This window comes from Canis lupus, chromosome 1, assembly GCF_011100685.1.
Source record: "Canis lupus familiaris isolate Mischka breed German Shepherd chromosome 1, alternate assembly UU_Cfam_GSD_1.0, whole genome shotgun sequence".
NCBI classification, from domain to species: Eukaryota; Metazoa; Chordata; class Mammalia; order Carnivora; family Canidae; genus Canis; species Canis lupus.
Genome location: NC_049222.1, coordinates 57,152,339 through 57,177,940, shown reverse-complemented (window position 1 = coordinate 57,177,940; position 25,602 = coordinate 57,152,339). Strand labels below are relative to the sequence as shown.

The following is a 25,602-nucleotide window of genomic DNA, read 5'->3' as shown; positions in this document are numbered from 1 at the left end:
CTTTTCTGAAATGTAATTTTCTAATCATGGAATTTAGACTTCTGGCTCAGGATAACTTTGGATTTCAACCTCTTGAAAGTGTATTATTTTGCTGTGTATTATTTTGGTGTATTATTTTGTTCAATCCAGAGTAGAGGTGGAATGCACTATCAGTGAGAGGGCAGGGAGGCACGGCCCAGGCGCTCTGACCTGCTCACAGCAAACACCACCAGCCTCGCACACACTGCCTGTCGGGGCAGATGTCCCTGCGCAGCCCGTGCCTATTTACTCCCCCTTCTAAGCCCCCTGCGGTTCCGTGTTCGAGGAGGCAGACAGAGGGGCTGGTGTAAGTCTCGGAGTAGAAGTGTTTGTGGATTTGCACATGGAGAATGAGAACCGTCAGATGCAGAAGAGGGAGACAACCAGTGACCTCGGCCCCCATGGGCTTGCTGCTGTCATTGTGTGCGATAGGCCACACTGGACCCATAGGTGGGATGTAGCTGCAGGCGTTTGTAGCTTTTGAGTTATGGCCACGGAAGATGGTTCCTGTTACGTTTAACAGTTGTTGATCTAACATCTGGCTGGTGGAAGATATTTGTTCCTGATGGTCTGGCAAGGCTCTGGGCTCTGCAAACACTCACGGCCGCGGCCTCCAGCCCGGAGCACAGTGTGGTCACAGGGGAGGAATGCGACAGTTGGACTGTAACTGGAGTTCTGCTAGTTTCTCTGTAAATGATTTATAAACCCAACTTGAAAAATTCGTCTTAAATAAGCTGCAGCATTCTCGTGTCCTCAACACATAGGATTCCTGTTACACATGGTTCTGTTATTGTGGGCCGTTGCACAGTTACAGAGACGTGGCAACTATGCTTTCCACGCAGAGATAAGTAGCTTTCAGGAGAACAGACACAGGATTTCCCACACCTGGAGCCCCGCAGACCTGTCCGGCCTGCTTCCCTCCATGATTCTGGGAAGGACAGCTGGCACCGGGGTGGACACTGGGTTCCAGCCTGTGGTTTATCCCTGTGGTTCGGGTATGAGAAGACCATCTTGGATGTTAGTAGAATACTTAGACTATATCGTCATTTTATAGGACATCTAAGGTGCAGATACACAAATAATATGTACAGAGATGACATTGTTTCTAATGGTTTGTGTGTTTCTAATGGTTTCACTTTTAAAATATATATGATTTTGCAAAATAGGAAATCCACAGGAACAAAGGGAAGCACACAGAAAGGAAACTGCATAGCAGCTCTCATGAACTGTCCCAAACTCAGCTGTGACTGCTGTTGACATGCTAGTGCATGCATCGTCAGATTATTTTTTCCCAGGATTGTGTGGAAGTGGATGTGTGGGCACACATGCTCAGAACAGGGATGTAGCGTTGATATTTGCACTGCGTTCTGTGTATGGACATACATAATTTATCTGATCTTTTGTTGTGGCTTTCAGGCAGCCTCTAACTTGCTCAGTCGTTCACAGTGCTGTGCTGCACATCCTTGGAGGTACACTGTGTACACTGGTGTGATTGCTGCCCCATGATCATGTTTGGAAACACAAGTGCTGAGTCGGTGTTCTCACTTTTTAGCAGCTTTTGAGAAGTATTGCCAAATTTTCTCCAAAAAGTTTGGGCCAACCTGTATATCTTCTAATAGAGGGTGAGAAAATGGTCTACATCAAACAATGAAAATTATTATTGAAACACTGTCAGCGCAGATCCCAACAGTCAAGGGCAGGAAAGAGGGTGGCATGGGGAGCTGCACATTCCCTCGCCCACACTCACATCCACACTCATGACAGGGCTTCTCCGAAGACGAAGGTGTCTGGGTGTTAGCACAAAGGAGCTCCACATGCTGGGTTGTTGTATTTAGTTTTTGGTGAATTATTTATTGACACTTTAAATGTTTTTCATTGACATATTCCTTGTTTCCCCTTGAGCCGTTAACCCCTCTTGATGTGTTAGCATCATTTTCCTCAGTTTGTGATATTAGAGAAAAATTCTAAGCTCTGTTTTTATTTTTAGACTTTCCCCTAAGATTACATATTCATTGACATTCCCTAATTTTGTTTCATATTTACATGTACAGTAGTAGATGAGTCTGTTACCTATTTATTTTTGTCCCAAAGCATTAGCCTGGCACCCAAATTACTGACCACGTTTTTTCTCCTTCATTTGAAATACCAAACCCTTCATACAATATTCTTGTCTCTGCTTCTTAACATTATTTTCCATTCCAACACAGTCCACCAATTTTGATTATGTACTGTCATAACTATGCCTTAATATCCCTTTCAATAAGCTTTATTTAGTTCTTCTTCTAAAAATAATTTCATAATGCAAACTTTGAGTGTTCCTAAGAGCAGGGAGGATGTCCTCATGAGCCCGATGTTTCCACCCCAGCTTGCATGGACAGTGGCGCCCAGCTTGTCTATTCATTTCTCCCAGCTCCATACCTTGAGATCATTTTGAGGCAAATTCCAGGTAGCATTTCATCTGTAAATATTTCAGTATATGTCTTTATTAGATATTTTAATTGATATATAACTTATTTATCAATATATACCACTTTTAGCTGTGGCAATTCAGCTGATTTGTGTGTATTTATATATTATATAACCATCACCATTATCTGTCCCAAAATATCCTCACTCCCCCCCCCCCAAAAAAAAACCCTGTACCTATGAGCAGTTGGTCCCAATTCCCGTTCCTCCAGTCCCCTGGAAACCACTCATCTTCCTTCTGTCTCCTTGGGTTTGTCTGTTCTGAACATGTCACAGAAGTGGAATCTTACGTAATGTCCTTTTGTGTCTGGTATCTTTAGCGTAATGTTTTCAAGATTCATTTCGTGTTGTTGTATGTATCTGCACTTCATTCCTTTTTATGGCTGAGGACGATTTCATAGCATGGATAGCCCACATTTTGGTGATGGATTTTTCACTTGTTTCCATTTTTGGGCTATAGTGGGTAATGATGCTGTGAGGCTTCAAGCACATGTTTTTGTCTAAACATATCCTTTCAGTTCTCTTGTGGAATTTCTGGGTTGTATGGTAGTTCTATTCTTAACCATTTGAGGAGCTACCTAACTTAAATGGAGGCTGATTATTTTAGATTCCCACTAGCCATGTGTTAAGGTCCTGATTTTGCCACATCTTTGCCAACACTTATTTTTGATTTTTAATTTTTTTTAATTTTTGATTTTTATTATAGTTATTCTAGTGCGTATGAAGTGGTATCTCATGGTTTTGATTTGCATCACATTTCCTTAATGATTAATAATATTGAATATCTTCTTGTATGCTTGTTGGCTATCTCTATGTCTGTATGTCATTGGAGAAATTCTATTCAAGTCTTTTAGAGAAACTCTATTGAAATATTCTGCCTATTGTTAATTGGGTTATTTGACATTTATTACTTAGTTTTCATAGTTCTTTGTATGTCCTAGATATTAGACCTTCATCAGAGATGTGACTGAAACTGTTTTCTCTCATCCTGTGGACTGTCTTTTCACTTTTATTTATAGCATCCCTTAGAACACAAGAGTTAATTTTCCATAGGATGGGAGGTAGGGGTCCAAATCCTGCCTCCCCCCTCTTTTCTTTCTTTGCCTGTGGATATGCAGTTGTTTTATACCATTTGTTGAAAGAATTATTCTTTTCCTCCACTGAATAGTCTGGGATCCCTTGTTAGAGGTCAACTGGCCATGGATTAAAGGTGTATTTTTGGACTCTCAGTTCTACCCCATTGTTCTCTATGTCTGTTCTTCTGCAGCTGCCTTGTTGTGTTGGTTACTGTAGCTTTGTAGTCAGTGTGGAAAGTAGGAAGGCTGAGTCTTCCAGCTTTGTTTTTCTTCAGGATGGTTTTGGCTATTCAGGGTGTCTTGCATTTCCACACGAGTTTTAGAATCAGATTGTCTTTTTGTACATATGAAAAATTTTGATAGGGATTCCACTGAATCTCTACTTGAATTTGGGTAGTGTTGCCTTTATAATAATATTGTTTTCCATTTTCTGAAAATCAGAATGTCTTTCTATTTATGTACATCTTATTTAATTTCTTACAACAGTGTTTCATAATTTTCATTGTAAAAGTCATGTGTTCATTTTGTTAAATTAATTCCTGAGTATTTTGCTTTTTTTTTGATGCTGTTATAGGTGAAATTGCTTTTTAAATTTAATTTGAAAATGTTCATTGCTAGTATATAGACATGCAACTAGCTTTTGAATAATGATCTTGTATTCTATAACCTAGCTGAACTAGTTTATTAGCTATAACAGTTATTTTTAATGGAGTTTTAAAACTTTCAACATGTAAGATCGTGTCATATACAAATAGAGCTAGTTTGACTTCTTCCTTTCCATTCTAGATAACTTTTATTTCTTTTCTTGTCTAATAGCTCTGACTGGAACTTCTAGTACAAGGTTGTATAGAAGTTATGAAAGCAGACATCCTCATGTTCCAGATCTTAGGGGGGAAGTTTTCAGTTTTTCATGATTAAGTGTGATCTTAGCTGTAGTTTTCTCATAAATAGTAGAGGAAGGAAGGTCCTCTGTGCCTAGTCTCTTTAATGTTTTTTTATCATCAAAGGATGTTGCATATTTTCAAATGCTTTTTTTTTTGGTATCTGCTGAGATGATCATATGTTTGTTATTCCATTGTTATGGTATATTGCATGAGTTGATTTTTGTATGACCTACTAACCTTGTATCCCTGGGATAAATCCCACTTGATCATAGAGTATAAGCTTTTTATATGTTGCTGTATTCAGTTCTTACGTATTTCATTGAGGATTTTTGCATCTGCAACTGTAAGGGATATTGTTCTGTAATTTCCTTTCCCTGTGATGTCATCGCCTGGTTTTTGTATCAGAGAAATACTGGCCTCAAATAATGAGTTCTAAAGTATTCTTTCCTCATCTGTTGTGTGGGAAATTTAAAATGATTAGAATTAATTCTTCTTTATATTTCTAGCAGAATTCAGCAGTAAAGATAATTAGTCCTAAGTGTTTCTTTGTTGGAAGTTTTAATCATCACCACCATCATCATCACTGACTCCAATCTTCTTAACTGCTATAGATCTATTTTTTTCTTGAGTCAGTTTTGGTAGTTTGTGTTTACACCAATATGTCCATTTTGTAGGCTATCTGATTTGCTGGCACACAATGGTTTGTGCTGTTCCTTAGGGTCTTTTTATTTTTGTAAGGTCAGTCATAATGTCTCCTCACTCACTCCTGATTTTAGTAACTTGTGCCTTCTCTTTCTTTTATGTATTGCTTGCCCATTAACATAGATGTATAGTTATTATTTATTTATAATTATTGTTTTATTTATCTTTTAGGTCATATTGAAAATAAAAGGAGTTACCAACAAAAGTTCATTTACCCTATCCTTCATATTTACCTATTTAATTACCTTTACTCGTGTTTTTCCTATGGAGTTGAGGAGTTACCTGGTGTCTTTCCATTCAAACTTGAAGGGCTCCCTCCAGTATTGGTTGTAGGGAAGGTCTGCTAGCAACATACCCTCTTTTTTTTGTATATTTTTAAATTGGAGTTTGATTTGCCAACATATACTATAACACCCAGTGCTTATCCTGTCAAGTGCCCCCCTCAGTGTCTATCACCCTGTCACCCCATCCCTCTGCCCACATGCCCTTCCACTACCCCTTGTTCATTTCTCAGAGTTAGGAGTTTCTCATATTCTGTTACCCTCTCTGATTTTTCCCACTTATTTTTCCTCCTTTCCCCTATAATCCCTTTCACTATTTTTTATATTCCCTGTATGAGTGAAACCATATGATTGTCCTTCTCCAATTGACTTACTTCACTTAGCATAATACCCTCCAGTTCCATCCACGTTGAAGCAAATGGTGGGTATTTGTCATTTCTAATGGCTGAGTAATATTCCATTGTATACACATACCACATCTTCTTTATCCATTCATCTTTCGATGGACACCGAGGCTCCTTCCACAGTTTGGCTATTGTGGACATTGCTGCTATAAACATCAGGGATGCAGGTGTCCTGGCATTTCATTGCATCTGTATCTTTGGGGTAAATCCCCAGCAGTGCAATTGCTGGGTCGTAGGGCAGGTCTATTTTTAACTCTTTGAGGAACTTCCACACAGTTTTCCAGAGTGGCTATTACCAGTTCACATTCCTGCCAACAATGTAAGAGGGTTCCCCTTTCTCCACATCCTCTCCAATATTTGTTGTTTCCTGTCTTGTAATTTTTTATCATTCTCATTGGTGTGAGATGTTATCTCATTGTGGTTTTGATTTGTATTTTCCTAATGGCAAGTGATGAGGAGCATTTTCTCATGTGCTTGTTGGTCATGTGTATGTCTTCTTTGGTGAAATTTCTGTTCATGTCTTTGCCCATTTCATGATTGGATTGTTTGTTGCTTTGCTGTTGAGTTTAGTAAGTTCTTTATAGATCTTCAATGCTAGCCCTTTATCTGATAGGTCATTTGCAAATATCTTCTCCCATTCTGTAGGTTGTCTTTTAGTTTTGTTGATTGTTTCCTTTGCTGTGCAGAAGATTTTGATCTTGATGAAGTCCCAATAGTTCGTTTTTGCTTTTGTTTCCCTTGCCTTCTTAGATGTATCTTGCAAGAAGTTGCTGTGGCCAAGTTCAAAAAGGGTGTTGCCTGTGTTCTCCTCTAGGATTTTGATAGATTTTTGTCTCAAATTTGGATCTTTCATCCATTTTGAGTTTATCTTTGTGTATGGTGTAAGAGAATGATCTAGTTTCTTTCTTCTGGACTTGGCTGTTTAATTTTCCAAGCACCATTTATTGAATAGACTTTTCTTTTTCCAGTGGATAGTCTTTCCTGCTTTGTGAATATTAATTGACCATAGAGTTGAGGGCCCATTTCTGGGTTCTCTATCCTGTTTCATTGATTTATGTGTCTGTTTTGCAACATACCCTCTTAATGTTTATCTGGGGATGTCTTAATTTCTCCTATATTTTCAAATGATAGTTTTGCTGGATATAGAAGGATTGACTAAAATACTGTTTTTTTCTTTTGACACTTTCTATATGGCACCCTGTTTCCTTTCGGACTCCATGGTTTCTAATCAGAAATTAAACATTAATCTTATTTATGATCATTTGTACATGATGAATTGCTTCTGTCTTGCTGCTTCCAAGATTGTCTCTTTGTTTTGTCTTTGGAAAGTTGCATTATAACATATCCAGGTGTTCTATGAGCTTTTTCTGTTTGGAGTCTGTTGAGCTTCTTGCATGTGTAGATTAATGGTTTTCATCAAATTTGGAAAATATTTGCCATTATTTCTTCAAATATTCTATATACTCCTTTCTCTTCCTACTTTTCTTTCTGGGACTACCATTGTATGTATGTTGATACATTTGGTGGTATCTCACAGGGTCTGCTCCTGTGTCTTCATTCTTTTTTCCTTCTAGTCCTCAGATTGGATGCTCAGTTGACCTATGGTACAGCTGTCCGGTTCTTCCTCTGCTTACTTGAATCTGCTATGCAGTCCCTTTAGTGAGCTTTCCCTTTGAGTTATTGTGCTTCCCAACTTTGGAATTTCTATTTGGTTCCTCTTTTTAATTTCTAACTCTTTATTGATATTTTCAATTTGGTAATGCATAATTCTCAAACTTTATGTTAGTTCTTTAGACATGGTTTCCTTTTGTCCCTTGAACATATTTAAAGTAGCTGATTAAAGTCTGTCTAGAAAGTCCAATGTCTGGGCCATACTTTCTTGTTTCTTTGCATGCCTTATACTTTTTTTCTTTTTGAAAACTCATTATTTAAATGCTGTAAAGTGATCACTCTGTAAAAATCAGATTCTCTCCCTTTCCCAAGATGATTTGTTATTACTGCTTATTATAATTATTTTGATCCATTTTTACTGAGTTTTCTGAACTGATTTTTTATATTCTGTATGTATTAATTGTCATTTATGGCCATTAAAGTCTATGTCCAGTTACCTTAGCTGTCAACCACTGATAGGATAGAGATTTCCTTAAATGCCTAAGATGAAATAATTTCCCAGTCTTTGAACAGGAAGTGTGTGTGTGTGTGTGTGTGTGTGTTTATGTGTTTGGGCATAACTTTAACACTTAGCCAAGCAACATGCAACTCTTTCTTATCTTTACTTCTTCATAGAGTTTCAAGGTCAGCCAGAGGTGAGAATAAAGGGCCTTCTCAGGTCTTTACTGAGCCCTAGGCATGCGTGTGGACTTCTAGATTCTCAGGAATATGGCAGAGCTTTTCAAGTTCATATGGACATCTCATTCCATGGCCTTTCCTTCTGAGGTTTCTGGTTTGTCTGTTGTTTCCCCAAATGTTATCTGTCACCCAGCCAACAACTATAATGTTAGCCTGTGACTGTTGTAGACAAATACTTTAGCCCTGACTGGTTCTGAGTTAGGTACAACAAGACAAACCTTTAGGGAGGCATCATGGACTAAAGTCCATGTGCAGGAGGCCAGCTCTGCTGCATCCCATGTAGGCAGTACAAGTAGTTAGTCTCATGGCTTTTGCTGAGCCAGGTGCCCAAAACCTGGAGCCTTGGGGTTTCTATTGGGAAGGGAGGGGAGTGACCCAGCACCTAGAGCTCTGTTGTTGAGTTAATGCTCTAACAGTTGCTGTGACCCTTTGACTAATTTTCAGATTAGTGAAGTAAAGCTAATTCTGACAGTTATGCAGTTTTTAAATTGCTTTAATGAAGGGATATAAGTTGTAGTGTCTTATTTTTCTGCTATTTTCCTCTTAGCTATTGTTATAATTTACCTCTCCACCTGAATATTAGAGTTATTTATTTATCCTGAGGATTTGATTAAGATTATATTCAATTTTTGAATCAATCTTCAGTGAATTAAAATCTTTACAATTTGGATATTTCATCCAGGAATATGTTATTTCTGCTTGTTGGTGTTATGTCATGTGTCTCTTTATAAGTTATTTTAAAAATACATATTCCTTTCACAATTTTAAGTTTATCCTCATTTTACTTTTATTTTTCTAAAAAATTATAATAGAAAGGTATATAATAAATATGTGTACTTATTTGTACTTATAATACCAAATCTTTTTTTCTGTTATTTTCCCAAGAAAGCTATTCATTTGCAAATAATTCTTTCCTTGAATTCTTTTATTCACATGACATCCTTAAATTTTTTTAAATAAATGGTCATACAAATAGTGAAAATTTTGACAACTAATTTCCAAATTTATGCTCAGTATTTCCTTTCACTCAAAATTTGATTAGTTAGCATTTTCAAATATTGCTATATCAGTGTGGTCATGGGAAGCATCCTTGCTTAATTCCAATATGTTTTGGGTGCAGTTTTTAAAAGTATGAAACAGTAAAATTTATAACAAAGGAGAGGTTTCAGTAACTGTAGAATGGTATGTAGGAGTTTACTAGAAATGACTATAGAATGTAAAAATTGACCATGCTTCTTGTCGGCTTGAATTTTTTAGTACCATTTACAAGAAGAATCTTGTTTTACTAGAGACACATGTATCCTTATGATTGTCCTTTCTCCATTTTCCTTTTTATTGTGAAACAAAACTTAGGAAGGACATGTATATAAAGCAAGTGCATATGACCCATTGACTCATCGAGTGTCACATTAGTACCTTTTGTATCCACTTCCCCAAAAGCTAGTTGGTGTTCTAGCTTTTATGAACATCATCTCCTTGGTTTTATTTTTAATCTTGAAAACATGCATCCCTCAAACCTTTCTCACTGTTGAACTTTCTACACGTGGCACACAGTGTGTTTTCTCCTGTTTTGATCATCATGTGTAACGCTGTCTTGCACATTCTCTTGCACACCCCCTACTGTGCATGTCAGCACATTTGTGTTGTCTCTATAGCTAAAGCAGGAGTGAGGGGTCATAAGCATGGGTACTGTCAACTACCACAACGAAAGACAGGATTTCAAACAGGTTGTACTAATTTAAAGCCCCATTATCCATGAATGAGAGTTTTAGTAGCTCCATGTACCCACTAGCACTTGGTGTTTTAGTTTTTGTCTTTCTGATGTGCATGCAGTGGGATTGCATTATGGTTTAAATGTACATTTTCGTGGTTACTAACATGAGTGAGTGCTTTTGAATATGTGTATTTTTTATTAGGGTGTGATTTTTTCAAGAGTTCAGCTTTTTATTGAATAAAAAAATATTTTAGTCAAAAGAGCAAAGCCCACGTCATCATCAGACTACTCTGATTCTTCTCTCTGTGCTTCCAGCTTCTTTTCAGCAGGGGCAGCCCTGGGGCAGGGCTGGTACTTCCTACTGGGCCAGCCTCAGCTCCTGGGCTGGTCCAGCAGGCCCTGCACTGTGGGTGAGGCTCCCCACATGGATGGTAGCCAAGGGCCTTTGCAGGCAAGCTTGGACAGAAAGCCCACTGCTCTAGGAAGGGCCTCTTATACTTGTGCAGAATGAGGGCCAAATAAATGCAGGTGAGCCCCGAGAAGAAGGCTGAGGGTGGGTGAGGGCTGAGCTGTACCACCAGGTGAAGGGCAGCCCTGCCCCAATGGGGCCGATGTCCTCAGAAAGACTGAGCACCCTAGCAGCTGCTGAGGAAAAGTAGGATCTGATCTTGTAGGAAGTGTCTATTCTGTGCCATCCAGTTTATTGGTCTGTTTATCTGTATGTTGTTCATTTGTAAGAGTGTTTACAAATATGTTAGTTGTGTTAACGGTTATCTTTCCCAAATCATTGACTTGTCTTATTGCTCCAGTTTGAGGTGTATGTACATATGGATAGATGAGCACAGTCTAGTTTATTAATTCACTTTCACCTGTGTCTTTGGGTCCCATTGTGTGCTCTTGCAGAGCCTGAAGACTGTCTCCTCGATCATCTGCAGACCCCTTACTGTTTTGCCTTTCACATAAGGCCTGCCAGTCCACTTGGAAGTTATTTCGTGAATGGGGAGAAGTAGGTGTCTGTTTTTTCTGTCATCCTGGATAACTTACTGTCCTAGCACTGTCTGCTGAGAAGACCACTTGGCCTCCACTGCTCAGCAACATCCATTTCTCTGGCTGGGTGCCTCAGGGCTGCTGTGGATGTTTTATACGAATATTAAATTATATTGTTATTTCTGTAAAAGATATCTTGGGGGGATTTGACTGGAATTAAATGGAATTCATAGAACAACAGAAGATGGCCTGACAATCTTGACTCTTCTAATCCGTGAACCTGGCATTCATTCATTATTGTATATTTAGGTTTTTTTCTCAATGTTTTACAATTTTCTATATGGGATGTCCTGTAATACCTTTTATTAACTTTCTTTTAGCTACCTGATATTTCAGATACTATTTAAAATGGTGTCTTTTATATTTTTTATTTTTCATATATTTTAAAAAGATTTTATTTATTTATTCATGAAAGATACAGAGAGAGAGAGGCAAAGACATAGGCAGAGGGAGAAGCAGGCTCCCCGCAGGGAGCCCCATGTGGGACTTAATCCCAGGACTCTGAGATCACACCCTGAGCCAAAGACAGACTCTCAACCACTGAGCCACCCAGGTATCCCTTATTTTCCATATTTTTGTTCATATATCGAAATGCAATGAATTTTTCTATATTCCTTATTCAGCAATCTTGCTAAACTATTATTATAAAAATATATTAGTAGAGTCTATTCTATATAATCATGTAGTCTCTGACTAATGAGAGTTTTATTTCTTATACACATAATTTGTAAATGACAGCTTTATTTCTAATTTTAAAATCCAGTCACTTTTTGTCTTTTTCTTATTCTGTCCTAAATCCTCCAGTACTATGTTGAATGCAGGTGGTGAGATCTCGTTTCCAATCGCATAGCGGGAGCTTTCAACACCTCACCATGAGGTTTGACATTTATGGTAGATTCTTTTTGTTATCATCACTTTTTATAACTACTCTCTGTCAAATAAAAAAGTTGTCTTTTATTTCTAGTTTTCTAAGAATGGTTGCTAAACTTAACACATGGTATCTCTGCACTATTAAAATGGTGTTTTTAAAAAATGTTAAATCAACTTTATTTTTAGAATAAATCTAAATTGTTCTTAACTTATTACCCTCTTAATATATTAATATTTAATATATTGATTTATTTTGATAGTTTATTTTACATTTAAAAATTTATCTCTATGATTGAGTGGGCTTGTTGTGTATATATACCATTTTAATCATTATAATTTTTATTATATACTTACAAAGTATTTTCACTTACACAGTATGGACAAGCCAAAGGAAGATTTTTTTAATAAAAACTTCATTTTTTTTTTTACATTTTATCCTCAGGCATTATTCATTTTATTTTTATTCTAAATTAAAATATTAAGATACTGTGTTAGTTTCAGGTATAGCATATAATGACTCAACAGTTCTACACATTACTCAGTGCTCATCACAAGTGTACTCTTAATCCCCTTCACCTATTTCACCCATTACCCTCCCTTCCTTCTCTCTGGTAACCACCAGTTCTCTGTATTTAAGATTCTGCTTTCTCTCTCTCTCTCTCTTTTTCTTCTTAAATTCCACACATGAGTAGAATCATATGGTGTTTGTCTTTCTCTGGCTGACTTATTTCACTTAGCATTATACTTTCTAGGTCCATCCATGTTGTTTCAAATGGCAATATTTCATTTTTTAAATGGCTAAATAATGTTCCATTGTATGTATACACATCTTCTTTATCCATTCATCTATTCATGGACATCTGGGTTGCTTTTATATCTTAGCTATTGTAAATAATGCTGCAACAAACATAGGGGTACACATATCTTTTTGAATTAGTGTTTTCATTTTCTTTGGTTAAGTACCCAGTTGTGAAACTATTGGATCATAGGGTAATTCTATTTTTAATTTTTTGAGGAACCTTCATACTGTTTTCCACAGTGGCTGCACCAATTTATGTTTCTACCAATATTGCATGGGGGTTGCTTTTTTCCCACATCTTCACCAGCACCTGTTGTTTCTTGTGTTTTTGATTTAAGCCATTCTGATAAGTATAAGGTGGATCTCATGGTAGTTTTGATTTGCATTTCCCTGATGATTAGTGATTTTGAGCATCTTTTTGTATATCTGTTGGCCATCTGGATGTCTTTTTTTGAAAAATGTCTATTAAGGTGCTTTGCCCATTTTTAAATTGGATTACTTGCTTTTTGGTGTTGAGTTGTATGAGTTCTTTACATATTTTGGATATTAGCTCTTTATCAGATATATCATTTGCAAATGTCTTCTCCCATTCAATGGATTGTTTTTTTGTTTTGTTTTGTTTTGTTTTGTTGATGGTTTTCTTCACTGTGCAAAAGCTTTTTGTCTGGTGTAGTCCCAATAGTTTATTTTTGCTTTTGTTTCCCTTGCCTCTGGAGACATATCTAGAAACATGTTGCTACTGCCAATGTCAAAGAAATTATTGCCTCTGATTTCTCCTGGGGAGTTTTATGGCTTCCTGTCTCACACTTAGGTCTTTCCTCCATTTTGAGTTTATTTTTGTGTATGTTATAAAAAAGTGGTCCAGTTTCATTCTTTTTCCTGTGGCTATCCAGTTTTCCCAATACCATTTGTTGAGGAGAGTGTCTTTTTTCCATTGCATTTTCTTTCCTCCTTCATTGAAGATGAGTTGACCATATAGTTGTGGGTTTATTTCTGGGTTTTCTGTTCAGTTCCATTCTGTTCCAATCTATGTGTCTATTTTTGTGCCAGTACCATACTGTTTTGATTACTCCAGGCTTGTAGTATATCTTGAAATCTGGGATTGTGATACCCCCAGCTTTGTTCTTTCTTAAGATTGCTTTGACTATTCAAGGTCTTTCGTGATGCCCTACAAATTTGATACTATTTGTTCAGTTTTGTGAGAAAAATGCTAATTGGTATTTTGGTAGTGATTGCATTGAATCTGGAGATTGTTTTGTGTAGTATAGACATTTTAACAATATTAATTCTTCCAATTCATGAGCATGATTTCATCATGAGCATGGATGGATTTTCCTTTGTATGTTCTTCAATTTCTTTCATCAGTGTTTTATAGTTTTTGTAGTACAAGTCTTTTACCTCCTTGGTTAAGTTTATTTCTGGATATTGATTATTCTTTAAAAATTTTTATTTAAATTCAATTTAATTAACATATACTGTATTATTAGTTTCGGACGTAGAATTTAGTGATTCATCAATTGCATACAATGCCCAGTGTTCATCATTTCATGTGCCCTCCTTAATGCCCATCACCCAATTATCCCACCTCCCACCCCATGCCCCTCTAGCAACCCATAGTTTGTTTCCTAGAGTTATAAGTCTCTTATGATTTGCCTTCCTCTCTGTTTTCATCTTATTTTATTTTTCCTTCCATTCCCCTATGTTCATCTGTTTTGTTTCTTAAATTCCACATATGAGTGAAATCCTATCTCTAGTTCCATCCATATCATTGCAAATGGCAATTTTTCACTCTTTTAGATGGCTAAGTAATATTCCATTATATATACATATATGAACATTTATATATGTATATAACATCTTCTTTATCTGTTCATCTGTTGATAGATTATTTTTAATAAAGCAATTGTCAATGAGACCATTTTCTTAATTTTTTTCCTGTTACTTCATTATTAATGTATACGAATGCAACATAATTCTGTATATTAATTTTGTATCCTGTAACTTCACTGAATTCATTAATCAGTTCTAGTAGGTTTCTGGTGGAATCTTTATGGTTTTCTATATATAATATCATGTCATCTGCAAATAGTGATATTTTTATTTCTTCCTTACCAATTTTTATTCTTTTATTTCTTGTTCTTATCTGACTGCTGTTGCTAGGACTTCTACTATGTTGGATAAAAGTGGTGAGAATGGACATATTTGTCTTGTTCCTGATCTTAGAGGAAAAGCTCTCAGTGTCTCACCCTTGAGTATGATGGTAGTGGTATGCTTTTCATATATGGCCTTCACTATGTTGAGATGTGTTCCCTCTAAACCTTTGTTGAGGGTTTTTGTCGTGAATGGATGTAGTACCTTGTCAAATGCTTTTTCTGCATCTATTGAGAGGATCATCTGGTTTTATACTTTTTTTTTCTTACAAAAGTCTAGTTAGGTTTTTATCACCAAGGTGTTGATTTTGTTATTTTCTCTCTTTATTCATCCTGAAATGAAGTAAGTATAGATCTTGAATTTTTCAACAAAGTGTATAGGTTGTCAACTGACCTTCACTTTTTAATTTATTCTATGTCAAGGAGCTCTGAGATAACAGCTAGAAGCCACTGTGAAATGCAGTGTCTGATGGGGACTTCACTCTATAAAAGTGTTACTTTTTCCTGCATTCCCTGCCATTTTAGTTCTGAGATGTGAGTACAAAGATAATGTGCAACTTCTTTGTTGCTGTATCTATATCTACTAGTACAGGACTTAGCAAATAGTAGATATTTGACATATAGTAAGTAGTTCCACAAATGAATGACTTGGCTATAATATCTAGCATATTTGCTATTGGGGGTATTTCTTCAGAACCTTGTTTATACTGTTTATATACTGCTACTGCTCAAAATATTCTATTCCTAAATTCTCCTACTCAGGCCTAGTGGCATTTTGGTAGTTGTTGTCTCTCTTGTCTCTGAATATATGCAAATATATTAAAACGGAAAAATTCTGAGTCAGGGAACAAACACTGGGTTCTGAATCTAAAATCTTAAAATCTGGCTATAGATTCATTGATGCTTTTTTTTTTTTTATCAGAAGGCTTTGTCTGTGTCCTTTCCTCTTGAATCTGGGTGTTTTTATGACTGTTTCGACCAATTAAGTTTGACAGAAAGGATACCACATGATTTTCAAGGACAAGCCACAGAAGCCCATGCAGCTTCTACTTTGTGTGCTAATTTGCCCACTTTGGACCCTGAGACATACCATAAGAAGACTTACTATTTTGAGGCCCATGCTGGAGAGGCCATACAGGGGCTCATTGAGCAGTCCCAGCTGAGCCCAGTAGGTACAGTCATTAGTGCAACATGGACCACAAGAGTTACCCAACTGGACCTGCCCATGAAGGCATGGGAAAAATCATGATATATAAGAAAATGGTTATTATTTTAAACCATTACATTTTGGGATAGCTTATAAGCAACAATACATAATTATAACATCTTTTTATGATTTTTCATGTTCTTTTTATTTTATGGAAGTATATTTTCTTAATATACTTCCATTTCCTTTAGAGTCAGTAGTGATTTCATCCATATTTTGGCATCATTGTTTCTTGGTTTTTACATTGTCTCTTTCCCATCTTTTTATAGATTTTGTTTTAAGATGAATAAACTACATGAGACACATCAGACAGGCACTATTCTTTTCATATTCTTTCTTGAAACATTTAACACGACTTTCTATTATTATAAAATCAAAGGTTATTGGACCTATTATCTCTAATATCTAAAGTTAGACAAGTGGTTTTATTGCATCCCAATGTTGAAATGCTCATGTTTGCAGCCTTTGAAGAAGTTTCAAATAGCATAATTAAAATCTGACTTGTGTATAGTCTAAAAACCCAGGTGATTGCATGATGGTGTCTTACTAGCTATTATTAAATATTTCCTTGCTTTACTAATTTTAGCTTCCTCTAGAATAGAGTAGCTCAATGGAATAACATAATTTGAAGTTAATTTTGGTCTCTGATTAAACTTCTATTTTGTAGACTTGATTTCAGAATTTAATTTTTTTGCCATCTAGGTATCAAATTACGAGTAGCTTTTAAAATATTTAACTTTTTGACTTTCCTGCCTTTCCTACATTAAAATAATCTGAGCAATTGTTGAACTAGAACACAAAGTTAATGCCTTCAGCAAAAGCTTTAATAAACCCCATGGGATAGAGCAACTCAAGGTGACTCACAATCCGGTGGACTCTCATGTAGTGATTTCATTGAATTGTTTGTTTCGGGAAGATAGTGTAATTTGTTTATAGAGAAACTTCCTGTGAGTATTTAGTTTGATTTGTGTGTTTTAATTTTTAAACTAGAGTTGAAAATTAGGAGTGAACTGCTAAACACTAAAACTTGATGTTTGATATTTTTCTTCATCAAGGGAAAGCAAGTAGCCAGGAATAGAAGATTGTGTTGGATGATTTCATCATTTTTAAAGACAGAGCAATAGAATGACATGCTTTGTTGCTAACACCATTATAGTACAACAGAAATGACTTGCTTCAAGTAGTCTCAAAACTTATCATTGGAGTCTTGAAAAACTGATATCAAAGGATCCACTTATGGCTCCATTTGTGTTATCAGGTTAGCTTTAAGAAGAAGTTAGCCTGCTGAGTTCCCTAATGGCTGGCTGATGTGCGTGAGGGGTGATGCACTAGCTGAGCTGCTGATGGTTCTGGAGTGAGGAGCTCTTTAAAAATTATCTCAGTTACATTTGATTTAGGAATTTACTTCCATTGCATTTAAAATTGAAATGACAATTTATTATCTAAAATCAAGGTATTGCATTACTGAAAAGATAAAAAAAAATACTTTTTTGGGTGACTTAGGAATAGTTAATTAAATCTTCAAGACTTCTGAGTAAAAGATTTGCACATTTGTTAAGAAGATACTATAATTTGACAAACCACAAGCTATTACTATTTGAAAGGTAACTTTAAAACATAGATTGTGTCAGTTCTTCTGTTTTCTATTTAGAAGGATGTAATTTATAATATTTTGTGTATACTGTATGAGTTCTTTTTTGATTAAAATCCTTTGAAGAAAAACAATGTAAACTGCCACTTGCAGCCACTATGGCAACTTCTGTTTGGGTGAAACTTTGCAATGATAGCATTTTATAATGACTCCACTTCCCTCTAGGAGAGCAGCAACTAGTGACCATGTTGTCAGTAACATTTATTGACTCACCAAGAATAATGGAAATGCTCTTGAGATAATTTGCCTTGTTTTGATTTTTTCCCCAAATTTTTATTTAAATTCTAATTGGTTACCATACCGTGCAATATTGGTTTCAGTAGTAGAATTCAGTGATTCATTACTTACATACAACACCCAGTGCTCATCACAAGTACCTCTTTAATGCCCATCCCCATCTAGCCAATCCCCTACTCACTCCCCTCCAGTGACCCTCAGTTTATTTTATGTCATTAAGAGTCTCTATGGTGTGCTTTCTTTGCCTTGTTTTTAATGAACTATGGATGTTCATAATAATGACCATCGATCCTTGTATTGGAAGATCACAAAACAGGAAATTTTCTGTCTATTCATTCATCAATCTTCATATTTTTCTGTGAATGATAACTTAAAACCATGTAAGATGATGACAGTTATGGGCATTATCTAAACTAGTTAAGCATAATTTGGGGACTAAAGTGATATCTAGAGCAAGGATCAGACAGCATTTTTTGCTGAAGGGCCAGATAGTAAATATTTTAGGCTTTGAAAGCCAGGAGGGAAAATTGAAGAATATATATATATATAATCAGAAAGGGAATAAATCTCTTACAATCTTTTCATTGTGACTTTCAAAATATAACAGTAAAAGTTGAGTATGACTTTTTTTTTTTGTAATACAGCTCTGTGGATGAGAAGAATGGATATTATATTTCTAGGGAAGGGTAACATTTTATTTAATTGGGGTTAAAAGTCAGCATTCCCTGTCATCAAAGTTGATTGCAAATGTTCATCTGTTATTGCTGATTGTCATGAAATTATTTGTATCTCTCCTTTGAAAATGTCTTTTCACATAGTTACCACCAAAAAGTGGTGTCAGTCCCCAAGCATTTGATTTAACTGAGCATGCTCATTGCTGGACAAGCATTTAGAGTTCTATTAGATTCCACACTTGATAAATGTCTATAAAGATTTCACCACATTGCAGACTAATCACTTTCGATTGAAGGTTAGGTAGAAGCACCTAAAATGCAGCCAGCGAGTTCTGAAATGTGAAAAGTTGTCCTGCCCTTGCACTGAGGTCTGCTGGGACTGGACCTGTAGTCTGAGCCTGGGGATATTTCTGCTTCAGATCTGTGTGGGAATGGAGCTACCACTTAGGTATGACTTTTCACAGCATTAGACGTGTGTAAAACTGTGGAAGTTGCTTGTGATTTGAGCATTTGTTGTCATCAGAGTGACTCTACTGCAGAGTAAATTTTGCATGTAAGTATTGTTTTGCCTTGTAGTTTTAGGCTGGATTCATTAGTACAGAGTATTAAGCTAATTCTACAGTCATTCAGTGTTTCATAAAAATGATGAAAGGCAGTTCTCATTTAGAAAACTTTCAGTCTCCACCTTGACCTCAACAATTGCAATAAAACTTTATTGTGGCTGTGCTGTCGGGCGGACACTCAGCTTCTTTTTTTTTTTTTTTTTAAATTTTATTTATTTGTGATAGTCACACACACACAGAGAGAGAGAGAGAGAGAGAGAGAGGTAGAGACACAGGCAGAGGGAGAAGCAGGCTCCATGCACCGGGAGCCCGACGTGGGATTCGATCCCGGGTCTCCAGGATCACGCCCCGGGCCAAAGGCAGGCGCTAAACCGCTGCGCCACCCAGGGATCCCGACACTCAGCTTCTATTTCAGACAAAGCCTCACAGGACTGAGCTGGGAGCCAGTCAACCTGAGACACATTCCTCAAACCGTCTGAGTCTTGTTTCCTTGCCTACTGGTTCAACAGCCCAGGAAGGAGTAGGATGTCTTCCACCTGCTGATGCCTGCTGAGAGCACAGTGGATAACCCAAAACTTTCAACACCTGGTAGCTTCATAAGTGTTGTAAGTTGTGCACCTGAGACTTTTCCTCCTCTGCCTCTACTTCAACACCACCAGTTATAACACATTTTAGAAGATTCCACTTCAGGTTATGCCAATCCATGTTTTCCTAGCTTTCCAGATATTTCTGGCTATAGTTGTTCTGGTTGGGCTGGTTACAGACTGCTGATTTAGTCACTTCATAGAATGCTGACTTCATAAATCAACATGTGAGCTGTGTTATCAATAACATTACTGATGCATCAAGAGTCAAGGAAGCATTCTTGAGATAACTCACCTTGTTTTTAATGAACAGTGGGTGTTACTGCCACTACCCTCAATCCTTGATCATGTCTTCCAGCAAAAGCCAGCAAAGCAACCAGTCTTAGACAGGCCTGCCTGGGAGCCCATGTCTCTGATTCCTGCAATCAGCCACCATCCAGGCTTTCCTTATTTGGCTAACAAACCACTTATAAAATTACTTTGGTTGGATTGTTTGTTTCTTTGCTTTTGAGTTTAATAAGTTCTTTATAGATCTTGGATACTAGCCCTTTATCTGATATGTTATTTGCAAATATCTTCTCCCATTCTGTAGGTTGTCTTTTAGTTTCATTAACTGTTTCTTTTGTTGTGCAGAAGTTTTTGATCTTGATTAAGTCCTGGTAGTTCATTTTTGCTTTTGTTTCCCTTACCTTCATAGATGTATCTTGCAAGAAGTTGCTGTGGTCAAGTTCAAAAAGGGTGTTGCCTGTGTTCACCTCTAGGATTTTGATGGATTCTTGGCTCACATTTAGATCTTTCATCCATTTTGAGTTTATCTTTGTGTCTGGTGTAAGAGAATGGTCCAGTTTCATTCTTCTGCATGTGGCTGTCCAATTTTCCAAGCATCATTTATTGAAGAAACTGTCTTTTTTCCAGTGGATAGTCTTTTCTGCTTTGTTGAATATTAGTTGACCATAGAGTTGAAGGCCCATTTCTGGGTTCTCTATTCTGTTCCATTGATCTATGTGTCTGTTTTTGTGCCAGCACCACACTGTCTTGATGAACACAGCTCATGAAATGGGCAAAAGACATGAACAGAAATTTCAAAGAAGACCTACACATGGCCAAGAAGCACATGAGAAAATGGTCTGCATCACTTGCCATTAGGGAAATACAAATCAAACCATAATGATTTGTTACACCAGTGAGAATGGGGAAAATTAACAAGACAGGAAGCAACAAATGTTGAAGAGGATGTGGAGAAAGGGGAACCCTCTTGCATTGTTGGTGGGAAAGCAAACTGTGCAGCCATTCTAGAAAACAGTATGGAGGTTCCTCAACCTCCTCAAAGAGTTAAAAATAGAGCTCCTTTAACCTCCTAAAAGAGTTAAAAATAGAGCTATCCTGTGACCCAGCAATTGCACTACTGGGGATTTACCCCAAAGATACAGATGGAGTGAAACCCCGGGATATCTGCACCCCAATGTTTATAGCAGCAATGTCCACAATAGCCAAACTGTGGAAGGAGACTTGGTGTCCATCGAAAGACGAATGGATAAAGAAGCTGTGGTCTATGTATACAATGGATATTACAGCCATTAGAAATGATAAATACCCACCATTTGCTTCAACGTGGTTGGAGCTGGAGGGTGTTATGCTGAGTGAGGTAAGCCAATCAGAGAAGGACAATCATTATATGGTTTCACTCATATGGGGAACATAAGAAATACTGAAAGGGGTTATAGGGGAAAATTAGTGGGAAAAATCAGAGAGGGTAACAAACTATGAGAGACTCCTAACTCTGGGAAATGAACAAGGGGTAGTGGAAGAGGAGGTAAGCTGGGGGATGGGGTGACTGGGTGACAGGCACTGAGGGGGGCACTTGATGGGATGAGCACTGGGTGTTATGCTATATGTTGGCAAACTGAACTCCAATAAAAAAATATATATATATATAAAATAAATAACTCCAATAAAAATATATATAAAATAAAATATCAACGAAAAGCACTTTGGTTGCAGCCTGGTTCTTATTTTTAAAAGAAATTATGTTCTGTTGAGATATTTGTCTTACAGTTTCTTGGTCTTCTGACCCTGTTGTCTGTGAGTGGTGATGAGAGCTCCTCAAGCTCAGCTGTATTCAGCACAGTGAACCGAGCTACAACTGCAGCAACACAAGCTGCACACCACCGCACTGTCAAGCGCTGTAGACAGAGTCTGCTTTTCTCCTGTTTTGATGTGACATGTGCTTTAGTACAGCAGTGCTGTGAATGGGGCACTTGCGATGCTGCCATTTTGTGACTGTGTTGTCATGGCCTGTGCTACACTGAGCACAAGCATGAAGCCCAGAGGCCACATCTGGTCCCTGTCATAGCCAGGACCCCCACAACCAGCCAGCAACCAGTGACCACACGTAAACACATGGCTATGATGGCGCCTGTGCGCCTTTACTCATGGACATTGAGACCTGAACTTCAGGTCATAATCATGTGTCACAAAATATTCCTGAACATCGTTTCAACCACTTGGAAATGTAGAAACCATTCTGAGCTAACTGGCCATACTGAAGCAGGCAGTGAGTCCAGGTGTGCTGATTCATGGGGGAGAGTCATGGGGAAGGTGGGTGGGGTTTGCCCTCCACAGTTCCCTCCTTTGGTGAAGAACATTGGTGCTTCCAGGGGTCACTCACACTATGGTTGTTCATCCCACGCCATCCCTTCTCTGATTGGAAGGGGAGAGCTCTAGGCAGCGGTGGATGGAGATGACGTGGGAGGTCCCTACATACCTCCGGCCTCTTCCTTTCTCCTCCCCTTCGATCTCCTTGCAATAACTCTGGTCACAAAAGAACAGGAAAGGAGGAAAAAATGCTGCTTTGGGACTTGTTTTAATCTTAACTGAATCTGAGACCCAAAATACAATTTGGAAAACCAAATCTGAAGCAGAAAACGTAGTGTTTTTCAGAACTCAAAATATTTTCATTGTTTATAAACCCTAAATTATTTAAAGTGGTGTTCATTCAGCTGCTATGGTATATCATTAGGACAGCAACAGTGTCCTTTGAATTCTGTTCTGATCATATGAAGATTCATTAATGCAGTTAATATGATAATATTAATATAGTAAGATATTTTTACAGCCTTGGTGACTTATTTTTTTTAAGATTTTATTTATTCAGGAGAGACATAGAGAGAAGGGCAGAAACATAGGCAGAAGAAGAAGCAGGTTCCCTGCAGGGAGCCCAATGTTCGACTTGATTCCACGACCCCAAGATCATGACCTAAGGCAAAGGCAGACGCTCAACCACTGAGCTGCCCAGGTGTCCCCACCTCTGTGACTTAGTAAGTAATAAAGATACACATTTTCAGTGTACCAAGCTAATGAGTGGATTCCTAATCAGAATGGATGAACAAATGTGGAAATGGTCCAGTGACCTGGTTGCATGTGGTGTTGCATGGTCCTGGCTTGTTTTGTAAGGGATCACACCTGATTCATGGTATTCATCTTCATCCCAGGGAATCTATTAATACACGATTTTAGAACAAGATTTAGTATAGAAGACACACACTTTTTGGAGATGATAATTGTAGCTATACAGCTGATTTGTAACAACTATATTTTTACCTATTTTTATCTGTAATAGCTGTATTTTTACCCCATTACTATGCTTCTGTGAATTTGTTGTATTCTACGATTTTCCTAAATTCTTGGGAATCAGTCTCTCCTTTTTATTCAGCCAGACTTGTTCTTCAATTTGGCACACTGTTTTGAATTTCTTTGGACTTCAAGATAGTGTTCTCAGGAGGCAGGATTTACAGATTATAAACCCAGACACTTGAGAAGGTTATCAGGATTGGCACCAACAAGAACCTTGATTTTTCTCTTTTTGGATCACTTGAAGTTCTGTTAGCAAATGGATTAGAATTCACAGCTGCTCAATATTTGTTATGTAAGACAGAGCATTTTAATGGCATATGATTATTACATGTATCCTGATTTTTGTCTCCCTGGAAATTTCAAATGATCATGATGTGTGCTAATTTCCAGCCATCAAAGGGAAGACATGATTAAAGTGGAGAAATTAGTGCTGGGAAGCCCTCCAAGTGTAGCTTGTACAGTTATGGCATTTCAGTTTGTAGCTCAGATGAAATACTGCACATTTGCAGAGAAATCCCAATTCCACTGGAAACGGGAAAATGTTGTAAAAATTTAAATGTGCACTGTGGAGTCAATTCCTGGAGTTTGTGAGTTTACCAGCTTGGAAGATGTTAGCTAGCATGGATATTCTGATAAATACAGCACCTGAGGGAGGGTCTGGAAGCAGTCTAGAAAAGTGGAGTGTATCTCAACGTGTGGTCCTGGGACCAGCAGCATCAGCATCCCTTGGGGACTTGTTAGGAATGCAGATTCTTTGGTCCTCAACCCGGTCCTACTGGATAATAAATCTGGGGTGGTAAGGTCCAGCAATCTGTATTTTAACTGTCCTTCTAGATGATTCTGATTACAAGAAAATCTGAGAACCACTGGTATAGTGGTGAAGGGAACTGGATTCTTCTCAACTGTCAGTGTGGCTCTGAAGCTCCAGGGTTCCTTTGAAGACACGGACTCCCACTGGGTAGGTCTGGGTGGTTCAGAAACTCTGCATTTCTAACAAACCCACAAGTGGTGGTGATTGCTGCTGTCTGGGGCTGCACCTAGCTTAGGCGTGTGCCTCAGTGCCCTCATGTCTGAGTCCCAGCTCTGCTGGTAGCTGGTCAACCCATGACACATTCCTCAAACCGTCTGAGTCTTGTTTCCTTGCGAACCGAAAGGAGTAACAGGTGCCTCTGTGCCATGTAGGCATTGGTGTGCCTGCCCACCTGTGGGAGGAGCTTGATGCACAGGAACTTTTAGTGTCCTGGCTGCAAGGGGTTGAGACTGAGGGCTTAGTATGGGCAGCAGGCAAAGCATATCTCCCCATTGCATTGGGAGATACCCCCAATGGCAGCTTTTCTTCCCCGTTCCTCTGCACGACTGAAGTTGGCCCTGACGAACAGGTGATTTTTTAGCCAACCGGAGCTTGCCAGGACCTTAGGGATTCTCTACAGTAACTTACCCAGCAGGATTGAGGCTGGTACATCTCGATGCAATCTGCTCGCCGCCAAAGGGGAATTTGCTCAGCTGTAGCTGGGCGTGGTCGCACAGAAGGCCACGTGCCCCTTAGTGACTCACAGGCAGGAGGAGAGCCGAGTAGTACTGTCTTCCTTGATGGATCTCATGTAAGGATCTTTGGCAGGTTACTCAAAAAGAATAAGATAAGGTTTCACTTCTTTTGTAGAAAAAACTCAACTGCCTAAGATGACTGATTTTCATAAAAGCCTTGAAATAATGTAGCACGTGTGACATGAGAGGTCCTCATCTAAGAGAGAGGTCTACTGTGCTTCCCAACATTACTCTGAAATATTCTGTATACTACAAAGTTGGAAGAGTTTTGCAGTGAACAGATTAGCTCCTATTATTTAGATTTCTACCACTGACATCTTACCACTCTTGCTTTATCACACGACTGTCCACTCAGTAATCCATCCGATTCTGGATGCATTTCAAAGTAAATTTTACAGTCAGTACACTTCCCCTAAAAGCTCTGTTTTTAGCATGATTTTGGTCTATTACTACCTTTTTGACCAGAATTCTGTCCCCCTTATAAACAAATATTTATCTGAGTGCATACGAACTCAGTGTTGTGCTGAATGAAAATAGGGATGGTGGCCAACAAGCACATGAGAAAATGCTCCCCATCACTGACCATCAGGGAAATACAAATCAAAACCACAATGAGATACCACCTCACACCAGTGAGAATGGGGAAAATAAACAAGACAGGAAACAACAAATGTTAGAGAGGATGTGGAGAAAGGGGAACCCTCTTGCATTGTCGGTGGGAATGTGAACTGGTGCAGCTACTCTGGAA

The 25,602-nt window shown here is 37.9% G+C and overlaps 1 protein-coding gene across 22 annotated transcripts in view; it reads left to right on the top strand.

Annotated features, from left to right (window-relative positions):
• The window catches only part of WDR27 (WD repeat domain 27), a 216,172-nt gene that overhangs the window by 163,269 nt on the left and 27,301 nt on the right, over positions 1-25,602 (top strand). Inside the window, exons 26-27 of one of the 22 annotated variants that reach the window (XR_005353812.1) lie at positions 19,508-19,697; positions 20,374-20,432. The exons of 19 other annotated variants lie outside the window; for them this stretch is intronic. Coding sequence is in view for 1 of the 3 variants with exons in the window: in XM_038526588.1 (XP_038382516.1) it covers positions 19,496-19,645 (150 nt within the window). In the remaining 2 variants the exon portion in view is untranslated. Of the gene's footprint in view, positions 1-19,495; positions 20,275-20,373; positions 20,433-25,602 lie in introns of those variants that run through there. 2 more of the 22 variants (XR_005353811.1, XM_038526588.1) reach the window with 2 other exon arrangements.